General features: G+C 40.2%; 1 protein-coding gene across 1 annotated transcript; it reads left to right on the forward strand.

Moving 5' to 3' along the window:
- Window positions 1–2836: 2836 nt before the first annotated feature.
- On the forward strand, window positions 2837–13459 carry LOC118009820 (zinc finger protein 596-like). Its single transcript, XM_035003843.1, is given in 5 exon segments — window positions 2837–2914; window positions 5216–5342; window positions 5888–6135; window positions 12574–13266; window positions 13268–13459. Coding segments are annotated over 5 exon segments (1338 nt in total).
- The last annotated feature ends 2619 nt before the right edge of the window (window positions 13460–16078 follow it).

The raw sequence follows: 16078 nt of genomic DNA on the forward strand, positions 1-16078 counted from the left end.
CACAGATATGACTAACTTTTAAGCAGTGTCTGTTTTCCTTCTTAATTTCCCAATGCAGTCTCTTCTCTTACATGGTTTCATTTTCCTATTGGAAGCTTTAGAACTCTGTGGTCATTTTTCTTTCTTCTCGTGTCTTAAAATCTCTTCCATTTGTCTTAAAATCTCATTTTCATTCTTATAATTCTGATTTGAAGTCTTTTTAATTAAGGCTTTTAGTAAATTGTAATCAATTCATTCCTAAAATTATTGGATAACTTAAGTGATGTTCTTTGGCTCAAAGGCAAAGGATTCCTTGAATAATGATCTCCAACTACTTTTTCAATCTGACTTATTTTATACTTTAGCCTTTTTAAAAGCTACTGCATTTTTTTCCAGGTCATTATTATTCAGGTTAGTCCTCCTTAAATAACATCAATTCAAGGTAATATTTTGGAGATAAATACATGTCAGTGTTGTGCTATAGCAGAAAATGTCCCTGTCTCAAAATGATGGCTATTAAACACAGGATGTATGGAGAGTTTGTGGGACCTGGTTGGTATTTTCCATAACCTAAGCTCTGCGGGGGCTGCTTTTTAGGTACCATTTAAAACCTACTCAGTGACCTCCTTTGATGCCTATTACTTAGAAACACAGACCTAGCACAGGTATGCCTAGGTACATTCTTGCTTTCTACTCCTTAAGAGTAGCATATGCACAAGGGTTCCCTGAATATCAAATGGGGATTTACATATTCCTTTATTCCTTTTTTTTAAGATTTTATTTATTTATTTGAGAGAGAGAGAGAAAGAGAGAGAATGAGAGCATGAGCAGGGGCAGGGGCAGAGGGAGAAGCAGACTTTCCACTGAGCAGGGAGCCCGATGTGGGGCTCGATCCCAGGACTCCTGGATCATGACCTGAGCCAAAGGCAGACGCTTAACCGACTGAGGCACCCAGGCGCCCCAATATTCCTTTATTTCTATAAAAGAAACATTCTAAGAGCAAAAAGTTATGTTCCATTCCACTCTGATTTTTCCTTGAACTCAAAACCAAACATAATCCCAAGGTCAATTCCTAATTAGTGTTTCTACATTCTCCCTCCTTGGATACTCTCATGTGTTCTGGATAATTCAATCACTAAAGTGCATTTATAGAGTGTCTCTATGCACACTCAATTTGGTGTGTATAGAGGATGGTGAATTGCCCTGGATATTGGATACATTTCTGCAGTTTGCAGATCCTTGCGTTGCTCTGGGACTTCTCTTTTATATCTGCTTGAATTTGATAACTGCATTTCCAGTTTGACTGTGAGGGACAGCAGGGAGAAAACATTTTCAGAGGACATATCTGGAGACATAGGAGGGGATTGATTGTGAATATATGGGGAGGTTTCTCTCAAAAGACATTTAATTTAAATCAATAATGTAGTTCCCCCAAAAAAGGACAGAAAGGAATTCAATTGTGTAGACATTGGACATAGCCAGGGGTAGCAAAATTTTTAATTTAATAGGAGAAAAGGAATAACCAGTGGATATGAATGCAGACAGGTAGATATTGTAGTGATATATACTGAGTTGTCTTGTCCTATTATATAATGCATCTGTGTTATGGGCTGAATTGTGTGCCTCTCCCTTCACCCAATTCATACACTGTAGTTTGTTACTCCGAATATATCATCATATAAATTTCTTTGGAGATAGGTTCTTTAAAGGGGTAATTTAAAAAGAGGTAAGGAAGGGTCCTAATCCAATATAACTGGAAAGTCGGGCACAGACACATGTAGAAGGGAGTCCATGTGAAGACAGGAGGAGAAGATAGCTGTCTGAAAGCCAAGAAGACTGGCCTCAGAAGAAACCAACCCTGTATACATCTTAATCTCAGCCTTCTAGCCTCCAGAATAATGAGAAAGTAAATTTCTGTTGCTATGCCCCCCAGCCACTGGTACTGGAATAATAATTATTATTATTCTATTAGCACAGCATAATAAAATGCTAGGTATCACAGAAGGCCACCTGGAGCAGTGATTATGTGCTTAGACTGGGATCAACATCTTAACCATGTGCTTTCTGCTGCAGTCATAGAAGGGGAGCTGTTACTTGAGTCTTGATGAGCAGATGCAATAGATAGCTCAAGAGGCGAGAAAATATGGTGGTCTTGGTAAATGTGTGTTAGACTGAGAAAGTGTAGATTAAATGGGGGCAATAAATATGAAGAGAGATTATGGTGTTTGGGAAGTGGGGTCAATACTCTGGTCATTCCCATGTGGTAGAGAAGCTGGAGATGAGGAGATCTTTTGTAAAAATTCAAAGGAGAAAAAGACATTGTAATAACATGGTGCTTCTGATGATTCATGTTCTGTGGTACTGTTCCAGGTAAAGCCTAGGTGTGCTGTGTTACCTTAGAGGAATTTGCGCCTAGGAGACAGTTAAAATTAAAGAGAGCTATTCCATTTTCTAGCTGTGTAACTTTGTCACATTACTAAAGTTTTTGAAACCTCTGCTTGGGTCATTTGTTAAATTGGCCAACAGATTATAATTAGCATGGTCATTGTGGTGATTAAATTGGCAAATACATATAAATATGTAAGTACACAGACACATTTAGTACAAATTTAACTTTTCTTTTTCTCCTGGGCCTCAGGTACAAATGGGTGAGTTAATTATTATCCCTTTGTTCATGATGCATTTCCATTATTTGTCCATGAAATACATTAAATTATTACTGATGTTAGGGGTGAAGATAATTTATAAAAGGTCTTGAGTTGATTAACTCCATCATAAAGTAGATTCTTAGTTGCTTGATATTCAAGTCTATGGGGGACCCAAGAGCAGGAAGGGAGTTAGGCTTCAGAGGGCTGCCATGGATGCTGGAGAACCATTGCTAGTAAATAAGGCAAGAATAACGAAATCTGAGAAATTCCACAGCATTCATCTTCAGGTAAAAACCAAACCCTATATGTGGCATGAGTTGGGGATCACTATGCTTTGGAATCAGGGAGGGAATTAAATAATTTGGGATGCCATAGGCTGATTAATATACAAAATGCAATGCTTATTATGTTCTGATTTGTAAGATATCTGTATTTTGACCTTCTTTCTTTTCTTTTTTTTTTTAAAGATTTTATTTATTTATTTATATGACAGAGAGAGACCGCGAGAACAGGAACACAAGCAGGGGGAGTGGGAGAGGGAGAAGCAGGCTTCCCGCAGAGCAGGGAGCCCGATGCGGGGCTCGATCCCAGGACCCTGGGATCATGAGCTGAGCTGAAGGCAGACACTTAACGACTGAGCCACCCAGGCGCCCCTGACCTTCTTTATTTTCAGCCACATTTATAACCTTCTTAAATTTGACCCTGGGATAGGAGCGACCTCTTGCACTCTATTCTTAGAGTGCACCAGTTTGTAGGGCTGGGGGTATTCCCCAGGTGAAGTTTCAGGGCCTCATGACAGGTGAGACTGGAAATTGTGCACAGGATGGGAGTCTCATGGCTTCTTTCTCTATCCTCAGCTTTGCCCACTTAGTGCTTGGATTGTCTGAGCGAAAACCCAGAGAAAGATACCTGACAACTGAGTTACTGACAATGCAGTCACCAGTGAGTAGGGAAGCCTCTTTCTGCTGAAGTAACTCCCTAGTGCCAATCAGATGGGCAAGTTTTTCCTATTGGCATGTATATTCTAAGTGCAATCAGGTGGGGTTCAGGCATCTGTGTGCTAAGTTCTTCTGGACTCTGGAATAGTTACCATCTGTCAGGAACTCACTGATAATTAATCTCCTTCCTAACATGCAAATTTATGATAGCTTCCATTAAGCTTGTGTATTTACAGAAGAGATAAGAGAAGTTTTCTTTCCCTCATCCAACCCATGACCTCACTGGCAAATAATTCAACTCATTAACCATGTTTTTTGGATGCAATGGGCTTAGGATGGTGGTGATTGCAAGTGCTGGAGATGAGTGAGGGAAATATTATAGTCCAGTAGGGAAGTAGATGTTTCAGCATGTGAGTATAATTAATCTAGTGTTACAAGACCTGGTGTGAGCATTGCTCAGTGTTGAGAGGAACAGGAGAGAGGTTTAGAAGGAAGGAAGAATCATTTTATGTTTTTCTCAGTTTTAAACCCCATACAATTATTAGAATTTGCACTTTTGAAAATTTCTAAAAAATATAACTGAAATTATCACTATCATGCTTGTCCCCAGTCACATGTATTACCTCTTAGTCATTAACCTTTGGTTCATATTTGATAACTGGAAGGAATGTGTAGGGAGTAGTATTTTCTTAATTGCACTACACATAAAGGAAAAAGAGTATGGTAGGAAGAATAAAATTAGGTTCCCATGTAAATTTTTGAAAAACTGGATAGACTCAAACCAGTCATGAGGTCTCCTTTATCCTTTCGCATGGAGACAAAATAAAGATACAAGAGAAACAGTGATAACTGGTGCCTGAAGTCCCAGAGAATATTGAGAATGAGAGTCCTCATAACACAGGAATGGTCAGGCTAGGACTGTCCTTCAGTACAGCCATCTCAGAGGTCCCTGGCTTGTGCTGCTGAGCCATCTGACCTTATAGTTTGTTATGAACACCTGAGTCATGTAGCATTAAGAGAGACATCTATGAATCTTTCTCAGTTCTGAGTAACGCTGGCAATTTTTTCAAGGTTTTCTGATATTTTAATGATAATGTTTTATATTTAATGCAGGTTTGCTAGACAGGAAACACTCCCTAGATCAAGGCCTTGGATCTTTTAACATTCACAACATATTAAACCAGTTCGTAGATGAGGAACCAGAAGTTCACCTAGGGAATAATTTAAACCAATGATTATGGCTTAAAGACAGTACACCATGGTTATTATTTGTCTTATGATGGATCTGTAGAGTTACTTGGAATTAATGGGGAAGAGAGTTTTAGTTATGAATTTTCAAGCAAATATTTTATAATCACCTGTCTGGAAGTTCTGATCACCAGGTTACTGAAACATGTCCAGGTTGTATTATGCCACACTTCGTGTGATATTGCTTTATAATAAAGTATTATGAAGTCAGAGTGTGTAGATCTCTGTAAATGTATCCAAAGGCAGATACTACTTCAGCATTGACAATGACCTGACAGGAAGCCCCAAACGTATATTGATCTTTCTACAAACCCGGCTCCTCTGCCTCCATCCGCAGTGTTGTCATCTCAACCCTCCTACCTCTGGATGCCCTGTCTAAATGGAATCTCCATGATGTTTTAGGAATCAGTGATGTTTGAAGATGTAGCTATAGACTTCACCAAAGAAGAGTGGGCCCTGCTGGACATATCCCAGCAAAAGCTGCTCAGAGATGTGATGCTGGAGAATATCAGTCATCTGGTCTTTCTGGGTAAGTCTGCCAACATGTTTGTTTCCATTCATTCACTCATTGAATGTATAGAACAGCTCCCCCATATCCCACTCCAATCGCTGTCCTGATTCTTTTACAACCCTTATAACTACTTAAGAAGAAGATGTTTCTTCACATTATACTTTTCATCAACACACAAGAATTGTAAACTTGACCACAATTTCATACCTTTCTTGCTACTCAGTCTCTAGCATTCAGAACAGAATTGGAAACTCAATGGTTATTTTAATTCATAAATAGATTGATTAAATATCTTAGAAATAATGATTCTGTTTTCCTCATTATGTGGAGGCTTGAGATTAGAGTTGTGAAAATAACATAATTTTTATTATTCGTGCGGCTGTTATGTTTATGGGATGCTGTTTGAAAATAACTTTTAACCCACTGTGGAGACATTTAGTCTTTCCCATTTTGAAAAGACTGATGATTCTGCATTCTTTCTCTGAACTTGTGCATGAGCATCGGCATCTAGCAGTCCTCACCATTTTGGCCTACAGCCTGGATTTCCTCCTGGTCTGCTGAAGGAACTTCAATTTATTCTCTGTTGAAGGTGCTGCTACATGGGCTGACCTTCAAATCATCTTTTTATTCATCGTTGGTAAAGCCCACCCTGGACTTGGTGATAGCAAAGGTTAATCTGCACAGAACTCAAGTCCATATACACTTTTTCCTCCACAAACATGGAATAAGATTTGCAAAAGATCCTTCCAGTTGGAGCAAGGAAAAGAGCTGTGGAGTGAAGGAACAGGATTTCTCCAAGGCCAGAGTCCAGGTAAGTAGCAGACACCTGTGCTCTAGTATGAGGAGGTGCCTAGTCTGAGTGAGTATAATTTTAGAAATATCAGCTGAAGATTTTGTCAAGTGAGTGATATTTTGTTTTTTTTATTATTATGTTATGTTAGTCACCATACAGTACATCATTAGTTTTTGATGTAGTGTTCCATGATTCATTGTTTATAACACCCAGTGTTCCATGCAATATGTGCCGCCCTCCTTAATACCCATCACTGGGCTAACCCATCCCTTCCCCTCCCTCCCCTCTAAAACGCTCAGTTTGTTTCCCAGAGTCCATAGTCTCTCATGGTTCATCTCCCCCTCCAATTTCCCCCCCTTCATTTTTCCCTTCTTTCTCCTAATGTCCTCCATGCTATTCCTTATGTTCCACAAATAAGTGAAACTATATGATAATTGTCTTTCTCTGTTTGACTTATTTCACTTAGCATAATCTCCTCCAGTCCCATCCATGTTGATGTAAAAGTTGGGTATTCATCCTTTCTGATGGCTGAGTAATATTCCATTGTATATATGGACCACATCTTCTTTATCCATTCATCTGTTGAAGGGCATCTCAGCTGTTTCCACAGTTTGGCTATTGCGGACATTGCTGCTATGAACATTGGGGTGCATATGGCCCTTCTTTTCACTAAATCTGTGTCTTTGGGGTAAATACCCAAGAGTGTAATTGCTGGGTCATAGGGTAGCTCTATTTTTAATTTTCTGAGGCATCTCCACACTGTTTTCCAAAGTGACTGTACCAACTTGCATTCCCACCAACAGTGTAAGAGGATTTCCCTCTCTCCACAACCTCTCCAACATTTGTTGTTTCGTGCCTTGTCAATTTTTGCCATTCTAACTGGTGTAAGGTGGTATCTCAGTGTGGTTTTAATTTGAATTTCCCTAATGACTAATGATGATGAACATTTTTTCACGTGTCTGTTAGCCATTTGTATGTCTTCTTTGGAGAAGTGTCTGTTCATCTCTTCTGCCCATTTTTTGACTGGATTGTTTGTTTTTTCGGTGTTGAGTTTGAGAAGTTCTTTATAAATCTTGGATACGAGCCCTTTATCTGTGGTGTCATTGGCAAATATCTTCTCCCATTCTATGGGTTGCATCTTTGTTTTGTTGACTGTTTCCTTTGCTGTGCAGAAGCTTTTTATCTTGATGAAGTCCCAAAAGTTCATTTTTGCTTTTGTTTCACTAGCCTTTGGAGATGTATCTTGAAAGAAGTTGTGGTGGTCAATGTCAAAGAGGTTACTTCTTATGTTTTCCTCTAGGATTTTGATGGATTCCTGTCTCACACTGAGGTCTTTCAGCCATTTTAAGTTTCTCTTTGTGTACGGTGTTAGAGAATGGTCGAGTTTCATTCTTCTGCATGTGGCTGTCCAGTTTTCCCAGCACCATTGATTGAAGAGACTGTCTTTTTTCCATTGCATATTTTTTCCTGCTTTGTCAATTATTATTTGACCATAGAGTTGAGGGTCCATATCTGGGCTCTCTATTCTGTTCCATTGGTCTATATGTCTGTTTTTGTGCCAGTACCATGCTGTCTCGGTGATCACTGCTTTGTAATACAGCTTGAAATCGGGCAACATGATGCCCCCAGCTTTGTTTTTCTTTTTCAACATTTCCTTGGCGATTCGGGGTCTTTTCTGATTCCATACAAATTTTAGGATTGTTTGTTCCAGCACTTTGAAAAATGTCATTGGAATTTTGATCAGGATGGCATTGAAGGTATAGAATGCTCTGGGTCGCATAGACATTTTAACAACTTTAATTCTTCCGATCCATGAGCATGGAATGTTTTTCCATCTTTTTGTGTCTTCTTCAATTTCTTTCATGAGTGTTCTGTAGTTCCTGGAGTATAGATCCTTTACCACTTTGGTTAGGTTTATTCCGAGGTATCTTATGGTTTTTGGTGCTATTGTAAATGTAATCGTTTCTCTAATTTCTCTTTCTACAGTTGCATTGTTAGTGTATAAGAAAGCAACTGATTTATGTGCATTGATTTTGTATCTTTCCACATTACTGAATCACTGTATGAGTTCTAGTAATTTGGGGGTGGATCTTTTGGGTTTTCCACATGAAGTGTCATGTCATCTGCAAAAAGAGTGTTTGACTTCTTCTTTGCCAATTTGAATACCTTTTATTTCTTTTTGCTGTCTGATTGTTGTTGCTAGGACTTCTAGAACTATGTTGAACAATAGTGGTGAGAGTGGGCATCATTGACGTGTTCCTGATCTTAAGGGAAAGGCTCTCAGCTTTTCCCCATTGAGGATGATATTCGCTGTGGGTTTTTCATAGATGGATTTTATGAACTTGAGGAATGTTCCCTCTATCCCTGTACTGAAGAGTTTTAATCAGGAAAGGATGCTGTATTTTGTCAAATGCTTTTTCTGCATCAGTTGAGAGGACCATATGGTTCTTCTCCCTCCTCTTATTAATGTGTTCTATCACATTGATTGATTTGCGAATGTTGAACCACCTTTGCATCCTGGGGATAAATCCCACTTGGTTGTGGTGGATGATCTTTTTTTTTTTTTTAAAGATTTTATTTATTTATTTGAGAGAGAGAGAATGAGAGACAGAGAGCATGAGAGGGAAGAGGGCAGAGGGAGAAGCAGACCCCCTGCCGAGCAGGGAGCCCGATGCGGGACTCGATCCAGGGACTCCAGGTTCATGACCTGAGCCGAAGGCAGTCGCTTAACCAACTGAGCCACCCAGGCGCCCGTGGATGATCTTTTTAATGTATTGTTGGATCCTATTAGCTAGGATTTGGTTGAGGATTTTGGAATTTCAGGGAAATCAGTCTGAAATTCTCCTTTTTGATGGGGTCTTTGCCTGGTTTGGGGATTAAGGTAATGCTGGCTTCATAGAATGAGTTCGGAAGCTTTCCTTCTGTTTCTATTTTTTGAAACAGCTTCAGGAAAATAGGTATTATTTCTTCTTTGAATGTTTGGTAGAATTCCCCAGGGAATCCATCAAGCCTTGGACTCTTATTTTTTTGGGAGGTTTTTGATCCCTGCTTCAATCTCATTACTGGTTATTGGCCTATTCAGTTTGTCAATTTCTTCCTGTTTCAGTCTTGGCAGTTCATAGGTTTCCAGGAAGGTATCCATTTCATCCAGGTTGCTCAGCTTATTGGCATATAGTTGTTGATAATAATTTCTAATAATTGTTTCTATTGCCTTGGTGTTAGTCGTGATCTCTCCCCTTTCATTCATAATTTTATTAATTTGGGTCCTTTCTCTTTTCTTTTGGATAAGTCTGGCCAGTGGTTTATCGATCTTATTAATTCTTTCAAAGAACTACCTTCTAGTTTTGTTGATCTGATCTACTATGTTTCTGGTTTGTAATTCACTGATCTCTGCTCTAATCTTAATTATTTCTCTTCTAATGCATGTTTAGGCATTGTTTGTTGCTTTTTCTCTAATTCTTTAAGGTGTAGAGTTAGTTGATGAATTCAGATTTTTCTATTTTTTTGAGTGAGGCTTGGATGGCTATGTATTTCCCCCTTAGGACTGTCTTTGCAGTAAGCCATAGGTTTTGGAACAATGTGTTTCCATTCTCATTTGTTTCCATTATTGTTTAAGTTCTTCTTTGATTTCCTGGTTGACCCAAACATTCTTGAGCAGAGTGGTCCTTAGCTTCCAAGTATTTCAATGTCTTCCAAATTTTTTCTTGTGATTGAGTTCCAGTTTTAAAGCATTATGGTCTGAGAATATGCAGGGAATAATCTCAATTTTTTGGTATTGGTTGAGACCTGATTTGTGACCCAGTATGTAGTCTATTCTGGAGGAAATTCCATGTGCATTTGAGAAGAATGAGTATTCTGTTGTTTTAGGGTGGAATGTTCTGTATATATCTATGAGGTCCATTGGGTCCAGTGTGTCATTCAAAGCTCTTGTTTCTTTGTTGATTTTCTGCTTAGATGATCTGTCTATTGCTGAGAATGGAGTACTGAGGTCTCCTACAATTAACGTATTGTTATCAATATGACTCTTTATTTTGGTTAACAGTTGTCTACTCCCATGTTGGGGGTGTAGATATTTATAATTGTTAGATCTTCTTGTTGGATAGACCCTTTAAGAATGATATAGTGTCCTTCTGTTTCTCTAACTACAGTCATTAGTTTAAAATCTAGTTTGTCTGATATAAGAATTGCTACCCCAGCTTTCTTTTGAGGTCCGTTGGCATGGAAAATGGATCTCCATCCCTTCACTTTCAGTCTGGATGTACCTTTTGGTTCAAGATGAGTCTCTTGTAGGAAGCATATGGATGGGTTCTGTCTTTTTATTCAATCTGAAACCCTGTGCCATTTTATGGGAACATTTAGGCCATTCACGTTGAGAGTGATTATTGAAAGATATGAATTAATTGTCATCATGTTGCCTGTGAAGATCTTGTTTTTATAGATTGTCCCTGTAAATTTCTGTTGTATATCACTCTTGGGTCTTTCTCCTTTTATAGAACCCCCATTAATATTTCTTGCAGGGCCGGCTTAGTGGTCACATATTCTTTCAGTTTCTGCCGGTCGTGGAAGCTCTGCATCTCTCCATCCATTCTAAATGACCGCCTTGCTGGATAAAGTATTCTTGGCTGCATGTTCTTTTCATTTAGTACCCTCAATATGTCTTGCCAGCCCTTTCTGGCTTGCCAGGTCTCTGTGGATAAGTCTGATGTTATTCTGATGTTCCTCCCTCTGTATGTAAGGAATCTCTTCCCCCTAACTGCCATTAAGATGGTTTCCTTGGTTCTAAGATTTGTGAGTTTTACTATTACATGCCAGGGTGTTGGCCTCTTTTTCTTGATCTTGGGAGGGGTCCTCTCTGCCTCTAGGACAGGAATGTTTGTTTCATTCCCCAGATTAGGAAGTTCTCAGCTATGATTTGCTCAAGTATATCTTCTAGTCCTCTCTCTCTCTCCACCCCCTCAGGGATTCCAATAAACCTGACATTGGAACATTTCATGGTGTCACTTATTTCTCTTATTCTATTTTCATGGATTCTGAGTTGTTTTTCCCTGGCTTCTTCTTTACCCTTTTTATCTATTAATTGGTCTTCTAGGTCACTAATTCGTTCTTTGGCCTCGCTTACCCTGGCTGTTAGATTATCTAGATTAGATTGGATCTCATTGATAGCATTTTTAAATTCTGCCAATTCAGCTTTCATTTCTGCCCTGAGACTCTATGTTGCCATTAATTGATTTCTTCATTCTAGCTATTTTCTTCACAATTGCTAGCCTGAATTCCATCTCCGACATCTTGGTTTTATCTGAATCCATTTGTAAATTTGTGGCGTAAGTCATAGTCTCTGAGTCTTTCCTATTTTGGGGGTTCCTCCTCCTAGTCATTCTGTTGAGGGGTGGTTGAGGGAATATATAGATTCCCAATTATTGACCACAACCCAAGCAAGATGCACCTGTTTTCTAGGGACCTTAGGGTTGCTGGCCTCTTGTTTTCCCAGACTGTCTTCTGGGGGAGGGGCCTGCTGTGCTGTTACTCAGGCAAACCTGTTTGGGCAGAGTTGTCCTGCCCCCTGTGGTGGGGGATGGCTCAGGGAAAACCGGTTTTGGGGGGCTTTTGTTCTCTGGTGGCTTTCCCCATCTCTTCCAAGAGTCAGAGAAGAGACCATTCCAACCCTCTGCCCCAGAGCAGAGAGATCACAGTCTGTTCTTCAGTGAGCTCTCCAGGACACATTATCTCTGTTTCTGTCTCTGCTGCTATAAACTGCAGCGTCCTGGGTTGTACGCCCCTCAGCAGCACTCCCAGTCCTTGCCTCCGGGTTGGGGCTCATCTCTGCCCTTTGTACTTCTAAACCCGCCAGCTGCCCCCAGTTCACATGCATAGCCCCACCACTCTGGGTTTCCATCTGAGGGGGCTGCCCTAAAGTCCTTTCCCCATTGCTACCTGTCAGGAAGTCTGTGCCTGGTCCCCAGTGTGGGAGGCTATCACTCACCGGTGGTGTAGGATCCCCATGGCTGGCTCCCTCCCCCTTCTGTTTATCCTCCAATATCTGCCTGCAGAATCACGGCTCCCTGCTTCATACCTTGAAACCAACCACCTGCAATATTCTGTTTATAGAGATCCAGCTCTAACTTCTTACATCTCAGGCTGATTTCCTGGATGTTCAGAATGGTCTGGAAGATATCCAGCTTAATTCTGGGGACCAGTTGGAATAGGGTCCCCTATTCCTCTGCCATCTTTTCCCCACCATTACCTAGTCTTTGAAACATACTGAAGTTTTCAGAATTAATCTGATAACTCTGAGGTTGGAATACTACAAAAGAGAAAATACTGATGCCTGCGGAGAGTAACAAGATGTGTATGCAACTGGAGAATATTACTAACTACTACTCTAGAATTTAGATGTAGAGAAATAAATGTATGGAAGTATGTTGGCAAACCATTAACAACCTTTCATCTTCCCCAAAGCATAAATCTCGTGCTTCAGAAGATCCTATTGAAAGTACTGACTTGGGTGATGAGTTTACTCATATATCTGCATTGACTCAATTTTTGTTAATTCACCTGAGGAAGAAACATTATTTCAGCAAACAGTGTAGAAAATCACTTAGTGAACAATCATTCCTTACTCAGTATAACCACATTGACACTAGAGGTAAATTACGTAAATGCCATCTATGTGGGAAAGACTTGAGTAATTCCTTTAGTCTTAGAAGACACAAGATGACTCACAGTGGAAAGAAGCCATTTGAATGCCATCTTTGTGGGAAAGGCTTTCTGCAAAGCTTTGCCCTTAGAAACCACAATCAAACACACAGTGGAGAGAAACCATATAAATGCCATCTGTGTGGGAAAGTCTTCAGTCAGAATTCTTACCTTAGACAACATGAGAAAATTCACATAAGAAAGAAACTATATGAATGCCATCTATGTAAGAAGGCTTTCATTCACAGTTCCTACCTTAGAAAACATGAGAGAATTCGTTCTGGAGAGAAATGTTATGAATGTCATCAATGTAAGAAAACTTTTAGTCAGAGCTCTGGCCTTAGCCAACACAAGAGAACTCACACTAGAGAGAAGCCACATGTGTCTCTTCTATGTGGGAAAGCATTCAGTCGATGTGCTGAACTTAGACCACATAACAAAACACACACAGGAGAGGAAACCATATGCATGTCACCAGTGTGGGAAAGCCTTCAGCCAATATTTCAATCTTAGACACCATGAAAGAACGCACACCAGAGAGCAACCATATGAATGTCAGCTATGTGGGAAATTCTTCAGTCAGTATTCTTCCCTTAGACGACATGAGGGAATCCAACATTGGAGAGAAAATCATGAGGGTCTTCAGTAAGTATTCTGACCTGAGATGACACGGTATTACAGATGCAATGAATGTGGAAGAAATATCAGTCAGAGCTTTAACATTTGAAGTCACCAAAGGATGCACATATTGAAGAAACAGACTGTAATCACTATAGAAGATGCTTCAGTTCTCATACTCCTCAGGCAAGATATACATTTGTGTATGGAAGTGAATTCATACATGTGCCGTGTGTGTGGCAAAGCCTTCAGTCATGGTCTGACCTCAGATGACATGGCAGAGCTCATATCATAAATATAACAATACGGATGTTTTCAGCAACAGCTCTCAACTTTAAAAACACTATAGCACTCGTGCAGAGGATAACCCCTGGTTCATTATGAAAAATGTGGCATAAAATATAGGAGTACAAAATGATCTGGCAATATTAAATGTAAAATTTTTTAAGAAGTTAAACTTTTACTATAGATCAACACTTGCAAATATTTGAACAATAAAACCTGTTGCTAAAGAAGCTAAATGTTGGTGTTCTAGTTTTCTCTATGTAGATTCAGTTCTGTACTCCTCAGCATGTGGGTTAGAGACTCAGCAAGACTCTGTGAGTCTCCCTTTTTTCCAAGTCCCTTCCACACAGCTCAGCTCCACTCATTCCAACTTCCCACCAACACTGTCTCCCTTCATGCCCTGGTGGTGGCACAACTGTGACCTTCAGCCCCATTTGCCAGGTTTCTCAGAGGCTCATGACGCTGGTCAGGCAAGGTCATGGAGGCACTATCAAAGACATCTAGTCTAAAATTTTTGGTGGCCCTTCAGCTTATGTCTCTGCTACTGGAAACAGCTTGGTGCCAGAGAGAGAGGCAGCTCTGCCCTCTCAGCCCCCAGAAAGCTCCTTGGATTTTGTCCCCAAACACCTGAATTGATCTAAGTAGGAGCAAGAGTTGATTCTGTGACCACAGTCTATATCTTATTAAGACAATTTTGGATTTATGCATCCTCCAGGCACCTTAGAAAGCACCATAGCTGTTCGCCACCCCACCCCACAAACCAGAAAATAGGGCTCCAGTAGGATAAAATCCCTAAACCTATTAGCCACCACACCACCACATTCTTAAAATATATATAATTAGTGCAGGGTACCTGACACATCATTTTGTAAAAATCTCCACCAGTGATTCTATGGTACAGTTAGGGTAGAAACATGTTATCAAGTCATGTGTGAGGATGATGAGCAACCAATTCTATTGTCTGCCTAAGGCAATACGTGTTCTACCCCCAAGCTCTAGTTGTATTGAATTGTAATTCTGGGCAACCACCTTATTAGAGACCCAGCTGGTGGCTTAGCCAGGAGTCACATGCTCTGTTCTAAAGTGTCACCAGGAGGGAAGGGATGGCTCCTGGTGACTCCTGTGGGTGGGGCCTGTGCTAGTGCTGGGACTCCTAAGATTGACACACACACACCCCCTTCTGAGAGGAGCTCATGTCCCAGTAGGATTTATCTCCACTGACTTGTGGATGTGTGTTGGGCAGTTGTACTGAGATCAAGGGACTTCAGTACAGGGCTGATAACATACAATTTTATGATCATGCAACAAGATTTATTTGGTGGCACACTGACTGCTTGACTGAATGGGGTGGTCCCTCATAGGATGATGTCTTTCAGTGGTAACAGTAGAGGTCCACCACACAGAAAGTTAGGATGACAAAGAAACTTCCCAGAGGAGAGGGGTTGGAGAAGGCGCTTACCTGTGGAGATGATGTCTCTCAATAGCAAGATATAGAGTCTCTGAGCCAGAGAATTATGAATGGATGACAGGGGCTTGGAGACACTGATATTCATGGTCTATCTTATTTACTGTTAGTAGATGTTAGGTGGTGATCCACAGGGCATGCACAGAAGATACGGCTAAGCTATGAAATCTACTAATTTGGGCTATGTTTAAAACAATCCAGTGTGTAAAAATTTGAGTTTGGCAACAGTGGGTTTTTGAGCTAAAGGGCTCTGTCTGCTGTGAAGAAATAAAACACACATCTGATATGCAGAGACCATCTTTGGCTCATCCATAAACCATGACTGATCATTTCAAATGATTTGTCTTCATGTTCATGGATTAGTTTTTCTCTTGATCAAGTCCAGGGCTGGAACCCTCTTTTTATATATATATTTTTTGTTTCAGCTACTGTAATTTTCAACTCTAGATTTTTTATTTAACTCCATTTTATAATTTATCTCTATGTATTGAAACTCTTGATTTGGTAAAAGCGCATCCTTCCTGGTTTCATTTTTTTTCTAGGAGAGGGAGAGAACCTTAAGCAGGCTCCATGTCCAGCACGGAGCCTGACGTGAGGCATGATCACATAACCCTGAGATCATGATCCGAGCAGAAATCCAGAGTCGAACGCTTAACCAACTAAGCCACCCAGGCTCCCCTCCTGGTTTCAATTTTCAAGCATCATTGAAATAGTTCTTTTAAAGCCACTTCCTTAGGGACAGTATCTTCAGTTTCCGTACCCACCCCCTACCCCACCTGAATGAACTGTACTTTGTTTCTTTGTATAACTCTATTTTTGTTGTTGAATACCGGACATTTTGAGCAACACAATGTGGTAATTTTGCAAACAACAATCTTCTGCCTTTCCAGGGTTTTGTTT

Source organism: Mirounga leonina, unplaced genomic scaffold (genome assembly GCF_011800145.1).
Source record: "Mirounga leonina isolate KUSES-001 unplaced genomic scaffold, KU_Mleo_1.0 Mir_128, whole genome shotgun sequence".
NCBI classification, from domain to species: Eukaryota; Metazoa; Chordata; class Mammalia; order Carnivora; family Phocidae; genus Mirounga; species Mirounga leonina.